Source organism: Chelon labrosus (assembly GCF_963514085.1).
Source record: "Chelon labrosus genome assembly, chromosome: 17".
Lineage (NCBI taxonomy): Eukaryota > Metazoa > Chordata > Actinopteri > Mugiliformes > Mugilidae > Chelon > Chelon labrosus.
Genome location: NC_140350.1, coordinates 15,725,544 through 15,745,042, shown reverse-complemented (window position 1 = coordinate 15,745,042; position 19,499 = coordinate 15,725,544). Strand labels below are relative to the sequence as shown.

General features: G+C 44.5%; 3 protein-coding genes across 4 annotated transcripts; 1 reads left to right on the top strand and 2 right to left on the bottom strand.

Annotated features, from left to right (window-relative positions):
- The first annotated feature begins 265 nt into the window (after window positions 1–265).
- On the top strand, window positions 266–2,256 carry LOC311503073 (heat shock protein beta-11-like). The gene has a single exon (XM_084565589.1). The coding sequence runs from the start codon at window positions 1,232–1,234 to the stop codon at window positions 1,877–1,879; it is 648 nt and encodes a 215-aa protein (XP_084421715.1). The 5' UTR covers window positions 266–1,231; the 3' UTR covers window positions 1,880–2,256.
- Window positions 2,257–3,084: 828 nt separating this feature from the next.
- Window positions 3,085–9,706, bottom strand: fam53c (family with sequence similarity 53 member C). 2 transcript variants are annotated; one of them, XM_084564631.1, is made up of 4 exons: window positions 9,434–9,500; window positions 8,523–8,580; window positions 7,432–8,441; window positions 3,085–7,173 (listed from the first exon to the last, which is right to left on the bottom strand). In XM_084564631.1, exons 2-4 carry the CDS (start codon window positions 8,527–8,529, stop codon window positions 6,883–6,885), a joined length of 1,308 nt encoding a protein of 435 aa, XP_084420757.1. In that variant the 5' UTR covers window positions 8,530–8,580; window positions 9,434–9,500; the 3' UTR covers window positions 3,085–6,882. The 2 variants fall into 2 exon arrangements, with proteins under 2 accessions (XP_084420757.1, XP_084420758.1); XM_084564632.1 differs by having other exon boundaries at window positions 7,432–8,580; window positions 9,434–9,706.
- A 3,013-nt stretch (window positions 9,707–12,719) lies between these two features.
- On the bottom strand, window positions 12,720–19,191 carry slbp2 (stem-loop binding protein 2). Its single transcript, XM_084564633.1, has 9 exons — window positions 19,118–19,191; window positions 18,271–18,435; window positions 17,232–17,312; window positions 16,853–16,930; window positions 16,008–16,151; window positions 15,538–15,699; window positions 15,309–15,459; window positions 13,928–14,054; window positions 12,720–13,654 (listed from the first exon to the last, which is right to left on the bottom strand). The coding sequence occupies exons 1-9, from the start codon at window positions 19,168–19,170 to the stop codon at window positions 13,590–13,592; spliced, it is 1,026 nt and encodes a 341-aa protein (XP_084420759.1). The 5' UTR covers window positions 19,171–19,191; the 3' UTR covers window positions 12,720–13,589.
- Between the last annotated feature and the right edge of the window lie 308 nt (window positions 19,192–19,499).

Here is a 19,499-nt window from a genome sequence, read left to right as displayed (position 1 = left end):
CATAACGTAAATCATTAAATTTTAGTTTTTTAATTCTCCCGGAAACGACTAAATCAGTTATCTGGTCGCCCATGTCTTTGTGGCCGAAAGTCGGTCTCTAGTGGACGTCCCATAACACAAAAACAAACTCTTCTTCAGTTCAATAACAAACGGATTGAGCCCTTTTTAGCTCTCTGACTGGTGTCCAGCAGACCAACCAGAAGATGACTGGATGTGACGGTAGAAGCACCATGTAATGACCCCTAGAGCAGAGGTCTTCAACAGGGGGTCCGCGACCCCTAGGGGGTCCGCGGAGGTACTGCAGGGGGGTCGCGAAAATGTTTTGATTGATTAGACATTTTTTTATATTCACCTCCACAATTTTTTTTAAACACACATGAAGTTCTTTTTAAATGTTATACAGCTTGGGGATTATGGGGAAAAGAATCAAGGCTCTAACTATTATATAACATATATTTATGGGCGATTTCCTGATAGTAGTGATCATAAACGGCAACAGAGTCAACCATCTTGATGTAAATAAACGATCTATGCTGCTGTGCCACTCACGAGGCCGTATGTGACACACTCTGTCAGGTTCCCCGTGAGCTCATTCATGCTAGTAGCTGGCAGCTGTTTTGAAGAGAGAAATGAAAAAATGGATCGATTTTTAACACGCCAAAAAAAAGATATCACAAGCACAGCAACAGCCTCCACCTCATGAATATATTAACCTGTTTGTTATTTTAATATCTTAGTATTGAATGCAGAACAACAAGGTACATTTCTACAAGGCACTATAGGACCGGTTTAATATAAAACACAATTTTATACAATATATATATATAAGTAGGGGGTCCCCGCTCCATCTCTCCATCAGATTGGGGGTCCTTGGCCTGGAAAACGTTGAAGACCCCTGCCCTAGAGGACCGGGACCCACTGCACCGGTGGGAGGTGGAGGGGACGTTGTGGGGACATTTTGTCTGCACCTCTCTAGGTTCACTTTTAGCTGCATCACGTCAGTGGCTCGGTCCTCACAGAGACTGGAACACCGGCGTGTGTGTGGAGCAGCCGCGTGCCGACCCGTCTGAGCTTTGTTCTATTTCTGCAGGACACAGTCATGGTCTTATTAAAGCAGGTGAAAGCAGCTGGAACTTTCCGCCAGCTGAGGGTGTGTTGTCGGTGGATGTGTATATATAAGGAGCAGGCGGGACACTGGGGGACACACGCAGACTGAAACCAGACTTCCAGCATGTTGTGTTCCAGCGTCTTCCAGCCGTCCCCCGTCGCCATGAGCCCCTTCCTGGACCTGCACTGGCCCGTCCGCAGCCTGTGGCCCGACACCCGACCGCTCGTCTTCCACATGGAGCAGGAGATGATCCGCCACATGCAGGAGATGCGTCACAGCATGGAGTACATGGAGAGGCTGCACCAGAAGATCTTTGAGGAGATCGACCACACCACCTCCTCCTCCTCCTTCAAACCTATCGCCTTCCAGGAGCTGGGGAGGGACGGTGACAGCTTTGCCCTCAGCCTGGACACGAAGGAGTTCTGCCCGGAGGAGCTGTCCGTCAAACAGGTGGGCAGGAAGCTGAGGGTGAGCGGGAGGACGGAGAAGAAGCAGGAGAATGGGAAGGGCTCGTTCTCCTACCGGTGTCAGGAGTTCAGGCAGGAGTTCGACCTGCCGGACGGCGTCGACCCCGAGGCCGTCACTTGCTCGCTGGTGGGCGGTCGGCTACAGATCCAGGCGCCCCGAGAGAGAGCACTGCCCGATGGGAAGGAGAGGATCGTCCCCATTAGCGTCACCTCTGCCCCAGCCATCACCTCCTCCTCCTCCTCTCCCGCCCCTTCCTCCTCCAGTGGGGGAGCAGACGGGAGTAACCCAGCTGAGAACAAGTGACGCATCTCAATATTTCACTTATCTTTGTTGTATTGATGGACGCCGGTGTTCTTCACCTGAACTTTGACTTTCATGTAGAGTAGTTTATTTTCTCATTAAACCTTTTCTTAATTATATTAAGATATATTATTATTATTAATATATTATTTTTAAAACAACACCAGAGTGAAGCTTCTAATCTTTTCACCCATCTCTGGACAGACAGCAAGTTGATGTTTTTAATTCTTTATTTAAACTCTAAAGTCTGAAAGAAGAAACATTTGTGAAACTAATTATTTCAAATTTTGTGTTACATTTAGGAGCAGCTTGTAGGGAAAAGTTCTCCTGTAAAAAAAAAGTGACTTTAAAACTTTTTCTCCCTTTTAAACTGCAATAAATAACTGAACATATTTTTCTGTTGCTCTGTCATTGTTGATGAAAACAAATATTTGGTCTAAAATGAATCAATCAAATCTTTAATTCAAGTATAAAAGTAGTTCACCTGCAGGTTGACTTTTATGTAAACTATTCAGAAGTATTTATTATTATTATTATTTATTTATATTTTTTAAACTTTCCTTAATTACAAAAACAACAGAGTGAAGCTTCTCGCATTTTCACCCATCTCTAGACAGACAGGAAGTTTCTGTTTTTAATTCTTTAAAGTCTGAAAGAAAAAAACAGCTGCTTCAAAACAAATGCGGTCAAAGACACATTTGTGAAACTAATTATTTTATATTTTGTTTGTTTGTTTTATCTCTGCTAACATTAAAGAGCTAAGTTGTGCAAAAATTGTGACTTTGACTTTCTTTTAAATTGTACTAAATACATAATATAATTTCCCGTTGTTCAAACAAAATATGTCTTTGATGTTCTTCCTCATTTTAAACTAATGAGCCAAATTTAATCAAATTTATCATCTAATGACCTGAAGTCAGAGGAAGCTGCTACTACTACTCCGCTAAGCTCGACTAATTAACTTTTAGCATTGCAAGTTACTTGTTTTTCCTATAAAACTAAGCTTAGTGTGCACATTAACTTGAGCCAGCAGCACTGATTACAGGCAGCTGCTTTTATGATAATGAAGCTAATTTATTATCTACTGATGTAAACCTCGAGTCTTTTATGTTTAACCCAAGTGATGACAATAAACACAGGACACCAGTTTATCTCTTTCTTTGTAAAATAATTCTCAATAAACTTAATTTATTCACAAACCGTTTTTTTTTTTTCTTTTTCAAATTACCATGTGGTCGTTGTTGTTTTGTGTTATTGAAATCACATACAATAAAAAACATTTCTAAAAGACGAGATGTCCGAGACTCTCCGCTAACTCTGTACACGACGGCTCCTCCTCCTTGTTTTTTTTTTTTATTTTATTTTTCAGACATCAGATTAGAAATATTAAGAAAAAACTGCAGAAAAAAAGAACCAAAAGGACTAAAAACTGAACAGCTACAGAACACGTTTCCTCTTCGTTAAGTTTTCCATTTTTTTCCTCCTTTTTAACATTTGGATTTACAGAATAATAGAATATGTTCAGTTAAGGCTTATGTTGCATGTTATGGAGCGAAACAAACCAACAGACCAGGTGGACGGGACGTGTGTGTGTGAAGTGGTTTACGGGGACACTGAGTGCACGATGGTTTACGGGGACACTGAGTGCGTGATGGTTTACGGGGACACTGAGTGCATAATGGTTTACGGGGACACAGAGTTCATGGTGGTTTACTGGACGTTTTCTTTGAATTTAACTTTTCATTCATGAATTTGGGTGAACTAAGCCTTCAACTTTTTGACTGCTATTTTAGCAAATTCAATATTTCCTTAAAGGAGCAGTTCAACATTGTGGCTTATTCACTTAGCCCAAATGCTAACATCACAACCAATGACCTGAATATAGCCAGCTGCTGCCATACTAGCTGAAGCTAATTTGCACACTTCTTCTTTCCTGTATTTGGAAAACTGATCCGATGCTCCAACATATTAATGTTTGATTGCAGCAGCTACTACTACTTTGCTAAGCTAACCCAATTAGCCTTTAGCATTACAAGCACTTACTTCTTTCTTTATGAAATTAAGATTTGCTTCAGCTGCTAGATCAATAATTGAATATGCGAAAGCATCAGATCACCTTCTCAAATACAAGAAACAAGAAATGCATAAATTAGCTATAGCTAGCGTCAGCCTGTTTACAGCCAGCTTCTGAGCTATATTAGTCATTATCTTCATTATCTCTGGAGTCATCAACTTTCTGACTGCTCTTTTAGAAACTTTAATCTTTCCTTAAAGGAGCAGTTCAACATTTTGGATTATTGACTTAGCTTGAATGCTAACATTGATCACCAGACATCAACACTTTCAAAGAAGCTACTCCAATAACACAAAATAAATTCCCAATATCATAATCTGAGTTTAAATGGTAAATTGTGAACACAGCATTAAGACCTCATCTGACAAACCTGTGGAAGACTCTTTTTGTTTCTGTTTAAGCTAACGCCAGCATCCATTTTTAATAAATATCATGGGTTAACATCATCTTTGTCCTCCACAATAAAGAAAATGCAATCATATTTCCCAAAATGCTGAACTGTTCCTTTAAGAGTCAGCCACAGCTTTTTCATCAACATGACAGAAAACTGACTGAAACACTACCCCATAGAGGTATACAGCAGGTACTACAGAAACTGAGAAACAGAAACAGATGTGAAATGATAAAATCTTAACTTTGTCCTCTGAAAATAACAGAAAGACTACAGAGACTCTTTAGGTGCAGACTCTACAACCCACATGTCCTTAATTTTCTTCCTCATTTAAGCTAATGAGCCAAATATAATCAAGAGAATCAACTGATGACCTGAAGTCAGAGGCAGAAGCTACAACAATTTTACAAAGCTCTGCTAATTAGTCTTTGACATTGCAGTTCATTTGGTGTTACTTTTTTTCTTATGAAATTAACATTAGTGTGTAAACTAAGTTTAGCTTGGCAGCACTCTGGATACAGCCAGCTGCTGAGCTATGGTAGCTGAAGGTAATTTACACACTTCTTCTTTCAGGTTTTTAAACTGTTCTGATGCTGAAACATATCAATGAACAATTGCAGCAGCCACCGCTACTTTGCTAAGCTTGACTAATTAGCGTTTAGCATTGGTACATTAATTTGTTGAAGAAACAAAGCACATTTTTTAGGATGAAGTGTGTAAATTAGCTTAGCTTAGCTCAGCAGCTAGCTGTAACTAGCCTGTATATTACAAACCTCAGTGGCATAATGACTGCATTTAGAGGGCAGAACACATTTCCCCTCTTTTTACTCAGTGGATTTGCTGCTTTTAAACAAATATCCAAACATGTAACAGTTAAAGTTTCATTAATATCCACTGACATTTTCTCATCATACTCGTTACTGAATCCTTTTTGATGTATTCAGGGACATTTCTGTTACTGTTTACATGTTGATTGTCTCCTGGGTTTATGTTTCAATCGTACTTCTGAAACCGTTTGACAAAAATAAATAAAATCTGTTGCGATGGGCGATCTCACTCAAACAACTGAAAACAAAATGGCTGCAAATGTACTTCTGTTTCTGTTGAAATCTTGTTTTCAGTTCACACTTGGTGTTGCCGTCCAGCTTCAGTCAGACTGAACCCAGAATTTAAAAACGCTGCTTGTCTGTTTTCAGTGTTTCACTAAAGATGACTAATCGATCAGCAACTGGAAGCGCTGGAAGATCTTTTCCTAGAATGAAACTAGTTTCAAATCATATTTGATCATGAATCACAGTAAAAGTAGTTGTTGTAAGAAGTCTGAAACAAAAACAATGTGGATTTTATTTCTTTCGGTTTGGCGCCCCCTGGTGGCCAGATGCAGTATATGACAGGACCTAACCACCACTAATGTGCTAATGTTTCTGATCAGTTGGTTATTGATTAGCTATCAAACGTGTTCTTCAGTGATGGTTAAAGTTTTAAATACACAAACGAAAAGTCACAATCTGGATTTAATCTCGACACAGGTCACATGACCACCAGGGGTGACACACACGCACACACACACGCACACACGCACACAGTGTTTGTTCAGCGACAGGTGAGCAGCAGGAATGTGCAAACACTCAGGTGAACAACAGCATCAGTGACTACCTGCCTGCAGTGACGTCTGACAGGACGACATCGCCAAACAGCAGCAACCCTGAATGCATCACCACGCCGAGGTCACGTGACTGGTTCGTATTAAGTTTCGACAGACGCTGTGAATTATCCTGAACAAGTCCAACAGCTAAAGTCGTGAACAGTTCATCGTGACTTTACGATTAACAATTTTAATCTTTGTGGTTAAAACTTTTCACGGTGTCAAGTTTTGTCCCTTTGGAATCAGATTTAATTATTTTTTAATTTATTTTTAAGACTGAAACTTTCAGAATATAATAATAATAATAATAATTCTCATTTAAATTGATATTGACTGATATTTTTCTTCTTTTAACGTTCACTTTTAAGTTTTAAGGTCATTAGTCGAAGCACTTCAGTTTTTTTTTGATGATGATCGCTGAAAGAGATTAGATCTGTAATTTATTTTTGGGTAGCTTTGATGTCAGTCAACCGCCACTAAAACAGAAGGAGAAGTTTTGATGTGACAGGGTTGTGGTTTCGTTTTTTGTCAGACCTAAAGTTATTTCTAATCGGCAAAGCGCCTGGCGGCGTGATGCTGCGGTTTCAGGCGGCGCTGCAGCGAGCGGACGCCTCGTCAGACGTCAAGGTTTCACAGAGACTCAGCAGCTTGTGTTGGAAGACACCGGGACCGTCGAGTGGGGGGCCCGGCTGAGGCTGCTGGTAGTCACATCATCACTGTCGTCATCAAACAGCTCATCCCATGAGAAGGTGTTGTTCCTGAGAGCCTTGCTGATTGGTGGCAAGGAGGCGGTGTAGAGATGATGGCGGTCCATGGGTAGGGGGTGAGTGGAGGGGGGTGGGTCACATAATTTAAAAATAAAACTGAACAGAGAACAGCCTTCATTTACAAATACCTTAATTTTCTTCTATTAAGTTCAAGTCCAGTTCTGTACAGTCCCTCTCAAACACCGCCTGCTGCGCTGCCGCCTCGCGCTCCACCGTCTCCTCCTCCCGCTCGTCGTCATCCTCGTCACACTCCTCGTCACTCTCGCTCAGGGGCCCAATGCTGGTCCTGCCCAGGCACTCGGCCGGCGAGCAGGAGCCCCGGAAGTCGCCCATGAAGGGCTCCATGCCCATGAAGATGTCGCCGCCGCAGGCCAGCCTGCTGCCGCTGCGCTCTAGACACTGTGGGTCAATGCTGCGAGTCTGAATGGATGACAGGAAGAGACGAGAGGATTTTAAACATGGAGTCCAGGAAAGCAGAAATAATTTACAGCTAATTTAGCAGTATAGCAGTAAAGTATTTAGCATTGTAACTTAATTTTGTGAGACACTTCACAAATTTTACATTTTTCCTCCAAACATCAAACCAGAACCAGTTCCTCCATCACAAACTTGAAGGAGACGTCACTTTACCGACTCAAACCGACCACATGGATAAAAAGCTGTGGATTTCTGATGTACCTGTGTCATCTTGGTGAAATCGAGGACCGGTCGGGCGCAGGGTCTGTCGGGGTCGCGTCTCCTCTTCAGACCCGGTTTGAGCAGCAGCAGGTCACAGGGCTGCGAGTGGCAGCGTGGCAGCTGCGGCGGGAGGCTGCGGCGCAGAGACGAGGGTGTGCTGCAGGCTGAGGAGGGCGAGACAGGTACTGGGACCCCTGCCGTTATTCCTGCCACGGCTGTGCAGCAGCCCGGCGGAGGCGCCATCGCACCCGCCACAGCTTGGCTCGGCACCGGAGGCGGGGGGAGGAAGGTGGAGGCGGCGGAGTCTCTGATTAGCACAGGGGAGAGTGAGAAACGCCTCTGAGGAGGGGGAGGCGGGTGGAGGGGGGAAGGAGAGGAAGAGCAAGAGGAGGGGGAGGGGAAGAAGCAGCAGCAGGCTCCACCCCCTGCCGCCGCCTCGCTGGGGTCCCAGGGGAAGCTCCAGGGAAGTGGGGAGTCCGGCGACAACGCCAGGCTGAAGAAGGTTGGGCTGGACGAGGAGTGCAGTGATGAGTTTAGGGAGGAGCTGGGAGCGCGGAGAGGACAGGCACCTCCTCCCCCCGTAGCTCCGCCACCCAGCCCCCCTCCTGTGGCACCTCCCCCAGCTCCTCCATGGCACTGTTGCCGACTGACGGGAGTCCAGACCCGTGAGGCGCTGGGCCGCCAGGTGTACCGGCAGCGCGACAAGTCCTCGGGCACCGACAGTGAGCGGCAGTGCCGTTTGGGGGGCGGGGGAGGAGGGGGAGGGAGCCCAGGGCCAGGGGGTGCCGCCGCGGCTCCAGGGAGGGACGACTCGGACGCTGAAGTGCTGGGCGCCAGGGGCCGGTGCTGCTGGTGCTGCTGAGAGGGGGCCCCATCCAGGGGGTCGCCTCCCTCTTGCAGGTGAGCATCTGGGGGCACCAGGGGCACGGGGCCCGGAGGGAAACTAGAGCTCAGCAACCCTCCCTGCAGGCCAGACTTGGAGGGAGGGCAGAGCTGCCAGTAGCTGCTCTCTGAGAGGACATAGAGAAGAATGAGGATTAAAGTTGTCTCAGGAGAGGACAGGTAACGCTTAATGACTCTGAGACACTCACCAGGCATCAAGCCATCTGGGGGCCAGCACTCTGCGAGGGTTTTGGGGTCCAGCAGGGACTGAAAGTTAAATCCAATAAGTCTTCAAACAAATCCATTATTACACAGGACTGTCAAACATTAACTGCCTGAAGAGGAGCTGCACGTTCCTCCAGGTGTCCACTAGATGGTGCAGTAGGTGTCCACAGCTCCACCAGGCTTGTTAGCAGAACATGTTATACTCATGTTTCATTTGTTTTTAGGAAGAATTCAGACAGATGGAGGCGTCACACAACTGATTAACAGTAATTAGTAGTAGAACAGTAAAATAGTGAATTTGTTAAATCTACTAAAACCACTGTACTTCCATCTATGCTGCTCAAAATACGACTCAATTCATGAAATTATTGAATATGAGGAGGCTGTGTGTGTGATTCATCAGGTGGTTCATTATTGGTGTGATCGTGTTGATTATTTCCTCAATCGGAGATGTTCGTTTCTCAGCAGTGACATTACTGTGAGGAATGGAAGCTTCCACGGTTCAGTTCTCTAAAATAAAGGAGAACTTAACATGCGAGAGGCTTTACAGCTTGTTCCAAAATATGAATTATCTCTCCAAGTTAGCTCAGTTTAACAGCGCCACAAACTCCACGATCATCCAGGTGAATCACCACCTTTCTGACGATGTTTCTACATCAACTAAACATTCTTCTTTAGTGTATCTAATGAACTAGACAGGAAGGCTATTTTTCCTAATCTTAATAAGAATGTTTTTTTATCATGTTTGGTCACACAGCATGCACAGTACTGGCTCAGCTAACGCTAGCTCACAGCATCATTGTTGAAATCAGTATCCAATATTCTCAGCATCAAATCTGGCTATAGTCACTCTTTATGGCTTGATTTCTGTCCTGGTTACAGGTGAGGCACTCACCAGGTAGAAGTCCCCAGACTGAGCAGGGTTGCCTTCCAGAGTCTGCTTCCTCAGACTCTCCACCAGCAGCGTGACCAGAGCATGATGACACGAGACGAGGAGGGAGACGAGGGAGGGAGACGGGGAGGAGGAGGAGGCAGGGACAGGAGAGGGATAGAAAGGGGGAGAGAAGGGAGGAGGAGGAGGGAGGGGAGAGCTATGGCCGTCTGTTTGTCCGTCCGTTTGGTCAGGTATAGCAGGTGAAGAAGGGGGAGGTACCGAGGGCTGAGACTCCTCCTCCTTGCTGCCTCAGGGCAGAGTAGCCCTGCCCACTCTCACAAGGGCATCATCCGTCAGCTGTTGCCACCCAGCAGCACACCTGGAGGCAAAGAACAGACAGGTGAGGTCTCATGGTAACATCATCGACTAACAGCTGATCTGCAGCCATGTTGGTTTATTAAAGTTCAAGCTTCTGAGTTCTGGTTTGAGGTTTAATTGATTACTGGAGATGTAAAAATCTCCCACATCCACTTTAGACTAGGGATGCACCGAAATGAAAATTCTTGGCCGAAACACCGAAAGAAATTATTATGACAATTATTAGTATGATTAGTATGATAAATGATGACATGGAGAAATTCTTTGCAGATGCACGCCTCTTGAAATTTCAGCCTTACACGTTTTGCAAATCGCTATCAGTGGGTCTTTACATAATATTTATATAATACTTTATATATTGAAATACGCCTACACGGCAGACATGCCCGTGCTGGCTGCGGTTGTTGCTTGCGTCATCACAACTTCCTGTTTCGTTGATAAAAGTCTTTCGGCCGAAAACTGAAAATGTACTTTCCGGCCATTTTTCAGTTCTGAAGAAGCATCTTCAGGAAACATTAAAAGTCCAGTTGATCTATTTGTAGGATTTAGTGGCGTAGCTACAGAAACAGTGTACAACCTTGTAAGAAGAGATCCAAGTTGTTCTGGAGTCTCTCCGTTGGGAACTGATTCTGCTCCAGCAAAGATCTGCCAGGCCAATTAGATCATGTGGGAGGGGCTTAATGTGGTGACGGACAGAAGAGTAACAGTGAAGAGGTATTTTTCCTCCCCTCTACATTCGTATAAAATGTCAAAAATAAGTGAAAAAGCAGATTTCCACAACAAATCAAAAGACACCATCCTCTGAAATATCAAGACTGCGTTCCTGAATTAATTTAATTCTCATTCCATATAAATAAATTTTACTTGTGAAAGATTTCCACCAAACTAACGTTGTCATTGGTTCCAGAGATTTGTGTCGCCTCAGTATTTTCCTCTAGTTTCACATCTTTTATGTGTTGGCCATTTTCCATCCATAGAGCATTGTGGCCCCTTTCTGAAAAAGTTACGGCCCGCAGCGGAAAAAATTAAGAAGGAAAATTAGACTGATCTGGACGACCAAGAACCTTTACTGTTACTGAAATCACTGCAACAATTATCTGGAGCCATGAGTCAGGCTCTTGGTTTTGTAAAAAAAGATTTGAGTCAATATGAATAAATAAATACATTTTAATTGAATTAAGGGGGTTTGAAAGCTAGCAGCCAGTCTGAGTTGCTAGCATGTTGGCGGGGTCGCTTCTCGCCATCCTCACGCCAGAAACATGCCTGTAGTTCCTCACAGAGGTTGGATCATAGCTTGGAGTCCGACCTGATGGATAATTGGGAGTTTTGTGGCCTCAGGAGGAAACTCCAGGAGTTTTTGGGTCGAACAGAACCCGACACACGACTCATGTCAAGAATAAATGGACTCATTATTTTATCATGTAAATAATCATAAACTGCAGCCCCGTAATCCGCAGATACTGTCCCCAAATGTGGATGGACTCATGATGTTTGAGGCCCCCCCAGACAGAAGGGCCCCTGATAGTTGTGCGGCTGGAGGTTTGATGTCCGGTGATGACAGGCTGACCCCGGCAGAGGAGGCCGTGCTACAGCCTGAGTTTAACCGCTCTGCTGCCGGACTCACTGAGGCCGCTCAGCATCCACAGCTGCTGCTGGTAGCTTGTGGCTAATGCATTGTTTTCAATGAGGGATGCTAGCACGCCCGTGTGAAGTCTCCCTTGTGTCAGTTCGGGACAGGTGTCGACATGTCGTTATCAAATCTGAACGGAACCGCGCAGAAAATGTCATTATTCGGATTTGTGTCCGATTGATGTCCGCTGACATCACCCAGCTCGCTGCGGCGTAGCTCACCTGAGGTGTTAGCTAGCTAGCTATAAATAATAAGTCATCCGTTTTTTCTGTCAAGGTCGGATAAATAAATCACTGATTTCAGTCCCCGAATTCAAACTACCGGACTAAATCTGGTCTCCTCAACAGCCTCACACACTGCGGGGCTTCGGGATGCTCTGCGGGGCTAGCAGGCAGCTACAGTGTCCGCCTGGCTGCACCAAGGGGCAGCGGCTAACGGCAGCTAACAGCGGCTAACGGCAGCTAACAGCGGCTAACGGTAGCTAACAACGGCTAACGGTAGCTAAGTGAGCTGCTAGCATCGATAGCCGCCGTGATTTAACAAACAAACCAGCAGACATCAGACGGGATGCTCCCGATTCAGCACTCTCCATTAATTCATCCCGGACACATTATTCCTGAACAAATCCGAACCCTCCAACGCACCGGTTCACAATGCAAGCGGTACAGGTTGATGACAGTCACATTATCGGTGGTGATGGAAGCGTGTGGCCGGCCTGTGAGGAGGAAAACACGGCGGGATGCTGCGGGATGCAGCCCGGACAGAGAGCAGCCGCACACGTAACCACCGAACCAAACAACCGCTGTTTTCTCTCCCTCTCAGCCGGGGAGGTGTGCTTACCTTGTGGGTGGCGGGGTGAGACGGCTCCGGCGGGCTGGCAGACAGCAGCGGTGCTCGGTGTATTGACCCAGTATTATTAAAGAGCAGAACACCGCTCCGCCCGCCGCCGCCGCCGTCGCCGCTGTCAGCACCAAACCGAGCACGAGGAATTAAAGTCGGGGTTTAACCGCACGGAGCGGGCAGCGCAGGCTCCAGTCCAGACCCGAACATCGGCCTCGATCAATGTCCGCAAACGATCAAAACATAATAATAATAATAATAATAAAGAAGAATCAGCGTGCACACGCCCGTGAGCGGCGGGCATTCATAAATAACGTTTACGGTGCCAACCGGAGGAGGAGGAGGGGCGGTGCTTCACCTCCTCACAGCACCTGCCGATTATTTCTTTTTTTATTATTATTTTTATTTCCTCGCGTCTTAACAGAGACGACACATCACCACCACAGCAGAAATAAGTACATAAAAAAAAAATCATGCAGCGACGAGCAGAATTCACCAGCAGCGCGCAGCATGCTGGGAGTTGGTGTTCTCGTGCTGGCACGGCGGCTTGTTTACAGCAGGAGCAGCGATGGTTAAAAGGTTAAAGGACAAACCCGCATTAAAAATATTTTTTTTGTTTTAGATCAGAAGAAATCAGACCAACTGGTGAGTTCATAACACTTTATTTACATCTTTATTAATCACATCTTTCAGTTTTGCTCTCGATACTCAAGAAGCACAAAAACGACAAATTGAGAAAAAAGTAAAAGAAAAAACTCACAGCAACACAAAGCGACAGCCTTATTCCGACTAACCAGGTTTTTTTTGTTTTGTTTTGTTTTTGAGAAAAAACACGGCAGCCCCATCCGGACAGAGACAAAGACGGCAGAGCCCGAAGGTGAGGGTAGGTGGACCTAAGACGACAACAGTGACACCACATTGACAAAACACAAAAGAATAGTGACTCCAGGTACAGAATAAATTAGCAGCTTTTCCTTTGTTTGTGCAGAACATGACGCAGTGATGATGTACTCCATCTGATGCAGTTCAACAAAAAAAATATTCAAGTGCAAACAAAAAACATTCAGGTCAGAGCTCGGCCGTCAATGGAAAAACCCAGAGGAGATGCCTTCAGGAGCCGCCGGGAAAACCTAACGTAGATCGGCGGGACGGGGCGCGACTTGGCTCAAGGACCCAATCGCATCCCTGCTGTCGTCATAGTAACCCTTCAATCATCTTAAAAAGACAAAGATGCTGGAAAGCACTCACACACACACGCGCACACACACACAGATCTAACGGTGACACGTTCAGGATCAAACATGATGGAGCCAAGACATCCTCCCATGGTCAGTATGGATTCCACAGAAGCTGATCGGAAAACACAGGAACCTGCTGATCGTCAGAGCCAAAATCTAAGGGAAACAAACAAAAAAAATAAATCATCTTATGATCAAAACATGTTTCAGATTTCAGTCACAAAAGCCAGAGACATTTTAGTCTTTTTAATTTGAGGAAATGTTTATATTTTTATGGATTCTGTAATGTGCATCCTGTTAGTTGAAGTGCTGAGTATTTAGTTTTATAATAATATGTCCAACGTTAAGTTAGCCTCTTGTTAGTTTGGTAACAGTTAGCTTTGGTGCCTTCATTGACGCCAACGGTCATCAGGCCGCCAGTGACCTCACCTTGGGTGTGGTCGGCCTCCAGCAGGAGGCGGAGCCAGTCGGCCATGTTGTCGTCAGGTGTCAGCTGACCTTGGAGGGAGTAGCTGAAGCCGGGAGGAGAGCGAACAGGCCGGCGGCTCGTCTCCAGCTACAGACAAGAAAAACAAGGAGGGGAGGTCATGGAGCGCAGAACACACTTCAACAACATTAATCAAATCGGTCTTCATTTAAAAGATCAGATCCATATTCTTTTTAATCATCTTCCATCTCATTAGAATCTTAGTCCAGAACAAGAGAGAAGAGCTGGAAAAGACGACACATGAAAGATGATAACTAGAGGGAGAATAATTTGTTGAAAACCTCTATTACTAAACAATATCCAAATAAAATTCTCATAATTTAATCAGGAAATCAGTAGCAACACAGCCCTGAGAAAATATTTTCAACCTTAATTTTACCACTTCCTGTTGCCATTGACTTTTAAGACTTATTATTGAATTATTGGACTCCTAAACCCCTGAATGAACCAACAGCTGTGTCTGAGTTGAACGTCTCCTGCTGCTGAAGCTTCACATTAAAAGCAATCAACTTCCAAAAACTCAAGCCCGACTTTTCTCAGAAAATGTAATGAGTTCATTACTGAATTTAGGACTTTATCGTTCACCAATTAAAACAAGCATTTCATTTTTAAACCATGTGCCTTAATTTCATACATGGTAATTTGTCTCCATCTAGTAATTTATATGGAATCAGAATTAAATTAATTCAGGAACTCAGTCTTGATATTTCAGAGGATGGTGCCTTTTTCTCTTTCTTTGTCTCACTGTAAACCGAGTTTATTTTAATTTCATATATTTTGAAGTTGAAATCTGCTGCAGATGAACATTTTCTTCACTGATTTTGGACTAATGGTGGTACAACAGATATACACAACATCGCAATCTCGTACTGAAGTTAGCTTAGCACTGATATGTAGCATGCTTTGGTGACAGGTTTCCTAGGGGCGTTGCATGTGTGGACAGCCATACGGAGAAAACATCAAAATTTCATGTGTACATCGCCTCCTGTAGTGGGAATAAGTAGTATTCTGTAGCCAGATTTACTTCCAAGAGGTAAAAACCCAACGTGGCACAATTTGGTTCTCCAAATGTCCAAACAAAGAGTCGGCCTGGTTCTATTTTTACAAGAACCTTTGTAGAATATGTGAGCTTTGTGGTATTTCTATAAACCCTTGGTCCAGTTCTAGTCAAGGGGTTGCTGAATGAGTTCAGAAAGATATCATTGGGTGTTTTCTACCATCTAAATCTAGAAGACATTTTAGTTTATCACCATCACTAGACATAGTAACGGACACAATGTTACAATAATTACGATAATTTTGATTATCATCATCATGAATTACCGGTGTCCAGGCTCCAGGAAGCTCCAGAGACATGGCGGCTGACGGATGACACACAGAGGAGGCTTTAGAGGCCACTAGAGTCTCCTTCTCTCTCTGGTCATCTCCTCCGTCCTCACAGAGGTCAGAGGTCATCTTCGCCAGCTGGCTCTGCCTACACAAATATATCACAGTTCCTTAAAACTGTTAATTATTTAGAGGAGGAAGAAGGTGGAAAAGAGGAAGACCCTACAACTGCTCCACAGGGTCCACCGTGTCGTCCTGGTTGCTGATTGGAGGGTCCCACAGGTGCAGAGCTCGTCTCCACAGACGCACCTGCATGTCCCAGGAGCGCCGGCTGTACTTCCTGTATTTGTTGGGGGTGGACGGGTGGAGCTTAGGATCCCTCAGGTGTCTGAAAACGAGATCAGAGTTATAGGTGGTTTAGATTTCTGCGTTAAGTTGACGCAGAAGCTACGGCAACAGAGCATACGTAGACCTCGCGCAGACCCTAGCGCCGTAACCCACGTGCACCTCCCCAGAAAAGTAACTATGCGCTGGGACGCAACGCAGAGACCGCAAAAGCTGTGATTGGTCCATTCAGTATGTCTGGCTGCAATTTTCTAATTGATTGTTTTGGCTCACTAAACATGGAACACAGAGGAAAGGTTAACTGAATTGGTTTCGGAGATACAAACATTTGTATGTAACGTGCGTTCTCACTTGGGGACCTGCTGCAGGTAGTTCTGGTAGCCGCTGGTGTTCTTTCCGTACTGAATCTGTTTCTGCCGCCGCTTCAGAACTGCAGCATTGGTCTCCGTGTTGGCTGGGTCCGGCAGGCGAGGGTAACAACGGCCGAGGGGGGGCCTGCAGGAATACGGAGAAAGAAAAACACTTAAAAAATAAAACTTTAAATCCGTCTGTTTAACACTCCAGTCTAATGTCACCGAATCCAAAAACACTCTTACTCAATCCCCACTGAGTTGTGTTATATATCATCCAAGACGAATTAGTCTGTGTCCAGTAGGTTATAATTCAACCCTGGTCTCCACTTTAGATATTTTTGTCTTCAGTTATTGTCATATGCTAATCCTAAATAAAACGAGAACCTGATAAACATTTCAGTCTTCATTGCTTTTTATAGTCACACCAACCACTTTCTGAGTTCAGACGCTTCCAGTGCTAACGCTAGTTTTCTTTTTAATTTCGTTTCCTGCAGATCGTCTCTGACGCTGCACACAAGCTCATCGGGAAAAACATAAAATGCTAGATTTCAAATAGAAAACTAGCACTATTTTAAAAGTCAAAAGAAAACCATCTCCATGATCATGGTACATTCATCGGACAGAAAACCACCAACTAAAACAGGGAGTTTAGCAGAATTTAGCCTGAAGGTTTGAGAGATTCTCCTCCTTTTAAAAGTTTAATCTCTGAACGTGATAGAAGACGTTTCGAGATGATTTATTAACCAGGTTCACTTCTTCGTCACGTACTGTTTGATCTACAAGTGCCTCCGTCGATAAATTAAAACGTGTTGAAGAAGCAGATCAGCAGAGAGTCGTACCGACCTCTTGTCTACGTCGTCCGTCCCCACCGCCACACTGCTGGTGGACACTTTCAGGATGCAGCGCTCCAAGATGGACGACCTGCAGTGTGTCAGAAAAATATCCTCATTAAACCTCCATTATCAATAAAAAACATTTCTAATATTCATGCCCTGCTAGCCATCTGTACACTGTAAAAACAGCTACTTAAACCATCAGCAAACAGTCCTGAAAACTTTTCATTTATCAGGGATTTAACATCCACCTAAACAAGACAAAGTTCTGTCCAACAATCAGCTCTGATTCTCTGAAGAGCTCTGATATAAACCGGTGTACTGTAAGCCTCAATGAATTAAATCGTTAGTCTGCCCTTATTAAGAGGAAGGTAAAATAAACTGGAGACCTGCGAGGTTTGCTGCTGGATGCTCGCTCTCGTCCTCGCAGTCCACTGGCAGCAGGAGGAGACGGCATCGGAGACACGTTACTGTGAAGACAACGAGACATGAACCACAAATTAACCACGGGTTACACACTGACATGAAGATCAGGAGGAAAATCTGTCCCTCAGGATTGTCGTCTTCCCTTTCCTGTCAAAATCTGTCCTACGTCACCACTGTTATTCACTGAACCAAACATTTTTTTGTCCCCGAGCTTCAAATTCACAGCAGCAGCTTCATCCTCCTCCTCATGGTCATCCCAAAAACTCTTCCATCCCCTTCAATTACCTGACAACCTAAACCTCCTCATCTCCATCTACCTCATTGTTTGATTAAGCTCCACGACGCCATCTCTTTGGAGTCAAACCTCAAAACTTATGTCCTTACATGTTCAAGGACACAAGTGTGTACTTTTTTTTTTTATTTACAAATATAAAGTAACTCTAACCATAAGTTGCTGTATTAGCAAGAGTCAGGTGTAGAGCACAGGCTGTAGAACCAAGATGGCGCCGTGTCTTCTCTTCCTTTTGGTCAAACTAGGCTAGAACTGGGTCCAGGTTCTGGATGAGCTGTCCATCCATCCTCTAGAAGGTTACCACTGCTCTCTGATCCACTTCCACCAGTTACTAACAACATTTAAATCCAGCTCCATCATGGATTCAGACTTTGTAAATTTGTATGATATATACTGCAGCCAGCCACCAGGGGGAGCTCCACATGCTTTTAGGAGCCATCATGGCATTAACTGGCTCTCTTGACCTCTCCTTGTTGAACCTTTCCATTGTTAGAAAACGACAAGCCTCAGCTAAAATTCATATTCTTTGTTTTTAATGGAGGTTTTTGGGTTAAATTAAGCCAGATCATGGTCTTAAGTCTCCTGTTGCTAGCAGATCTCCATCTTTGACTGGAAGGAATATCATATTTAGCCGTTTAATCAGATACAGACCAGCGCAGTCAGTTCCTTCAGACTGCTAAACTAGGGTGGAGGCGGGTGTTTCCTCGTACCTAACCAGGCTGTCATAGACAGAGCTGCAGCCGGGGAGGAGCCACGGCTCAGGGGCTGAGCATCCAGAGGGGGCAGCGGCGGCCAGCACCGGGTCAGGAAGGCCGTTCCACATGGCCACGGACCAGCCCTTTGCACAGACACACGACCACGGGCTGAAACAGAAGCTGGAGACAGAACTGAACCTTCAGAAACAATCAGAACCTGAGAGAGCAGGGTTCACTTGGCATGAATTAGTTAAACACTTTTGGGCCATGAAAACGAATTAAGTTACTGCTTTAAAAAGAGTTTGGGCTAAATTATTTTCCCCTGAAATACTTATATAAAGTATATCAAATTAAAATAATGTAAAAACATGTCAGTTATTTCCAACACCAACCTCGTCCTGCAGCTTCTAAAGGAGCCTGAGAGGCACAGTCCAGGGCTTAGTGTACCAGCTGCTTCACTTAAATGAGGTTTTTATTTTTTTTTTGTAAAATTTTTGACTTTTATGGAAATCATAATGTTTTTTTTTTTTATCTGTTAATGAGGCCTACTGCTCAGACACTGAACAGGTCGATGGTTCTAATTATTAGAGTCCAAATTAAACCTTCAGAGGACATCACTGAGGACAATTAACCTAGAGAGAAGCAGATCCTTCTCCACAAAGAATCCAAGTAATTTTTCTTCAACACTAAATTTCATTAATTTTTTAGAGGGGAGGGGGGTGCAGGGGTCGGGGGGTTCCGTATTGTTCCGATTATTGTCATATCAGTTACAGGGAATAAAGATAACCTTCACCAGCTCTGCACTGAAACCTGTCTGGATTATTTCGGCTCTGGCTCTGGTTCTGGTTCTGGTTCTACACACCTGGAGGAGAGCAGCGGGCTCCGCGCAGCCGTTTCCACTCCACTCGTTGACATTTCTGTTGCACTTTGAGTTTGGCGCCTTCACTTGAGACGGACAGACGCCATGATTCCGCTTTCACATCTTTTTAATGAGCTGCACCTGCGGAGGGGAGGGGGAGGGGCGCATCACCTGGGGCACTTCCGGTCTCAGAGCCGAACAAGTGAAGGAAAGAATCACGTGACTTCTTCTTAATCTTACCACAGAACTTAATTAATATTTTTAAATACATTTTTGTGACCTGAACGTAACCATCACAAGTACTTTGATGATTTTTTATTGACCATATTGAGTTACATTCATAAAATAAAAAACATGGAAACAGAATATGATGATTTTAATAAAT

Excerpts from the sequence above, each read along its gene's own strand:
- LOC311503073 (XM_084565589.1), top strand. The coding sequence starts at position 1,232 with ATGTTGTGTTCCAGCGTCTTCCAGCCGTCCCCCGTCGCCATGAGCCCC.
- fam53c (XM_084564632.1), bottom strand. The coding sequence starts at position 8,529 with ATGCCTGGTGAGTGTCTCAGAGTCATTAAGCGTTACCTGTCCTCTCCT. Across the intron at positions 7,174-7,431 it reads ATTTCACCAAGATGACACAG|ACTCGCAGCATTGACCCACA; the intron begins GTACATCAGAAA and ends TCATCCATTCAG.
- slbp2 (XM_084564633.1), bottom strand. The coding sequence starts at position 19,170 with ATGTCAACGAGTGGAGTGGAAACGGCTGCGCGGAGCCCGCTGCTCTCC. Across the intron at positions 18,436-19,117 it reads AGCCCGCTGCTCTCCTCCAG|CTTCTGTTTCAGCCCGTGGT; the intron begins GTGTGTAGAACC and ends TTCTGTCTCCAG. Across the intron at positions 15,700-16,007 it reads TACCTGCAGCAGGTCCCCAA|ACACCTGAGGGATCCTAAGC; the intron begins GTGAGAACGCAC and ends TCTCGTTTTCAG.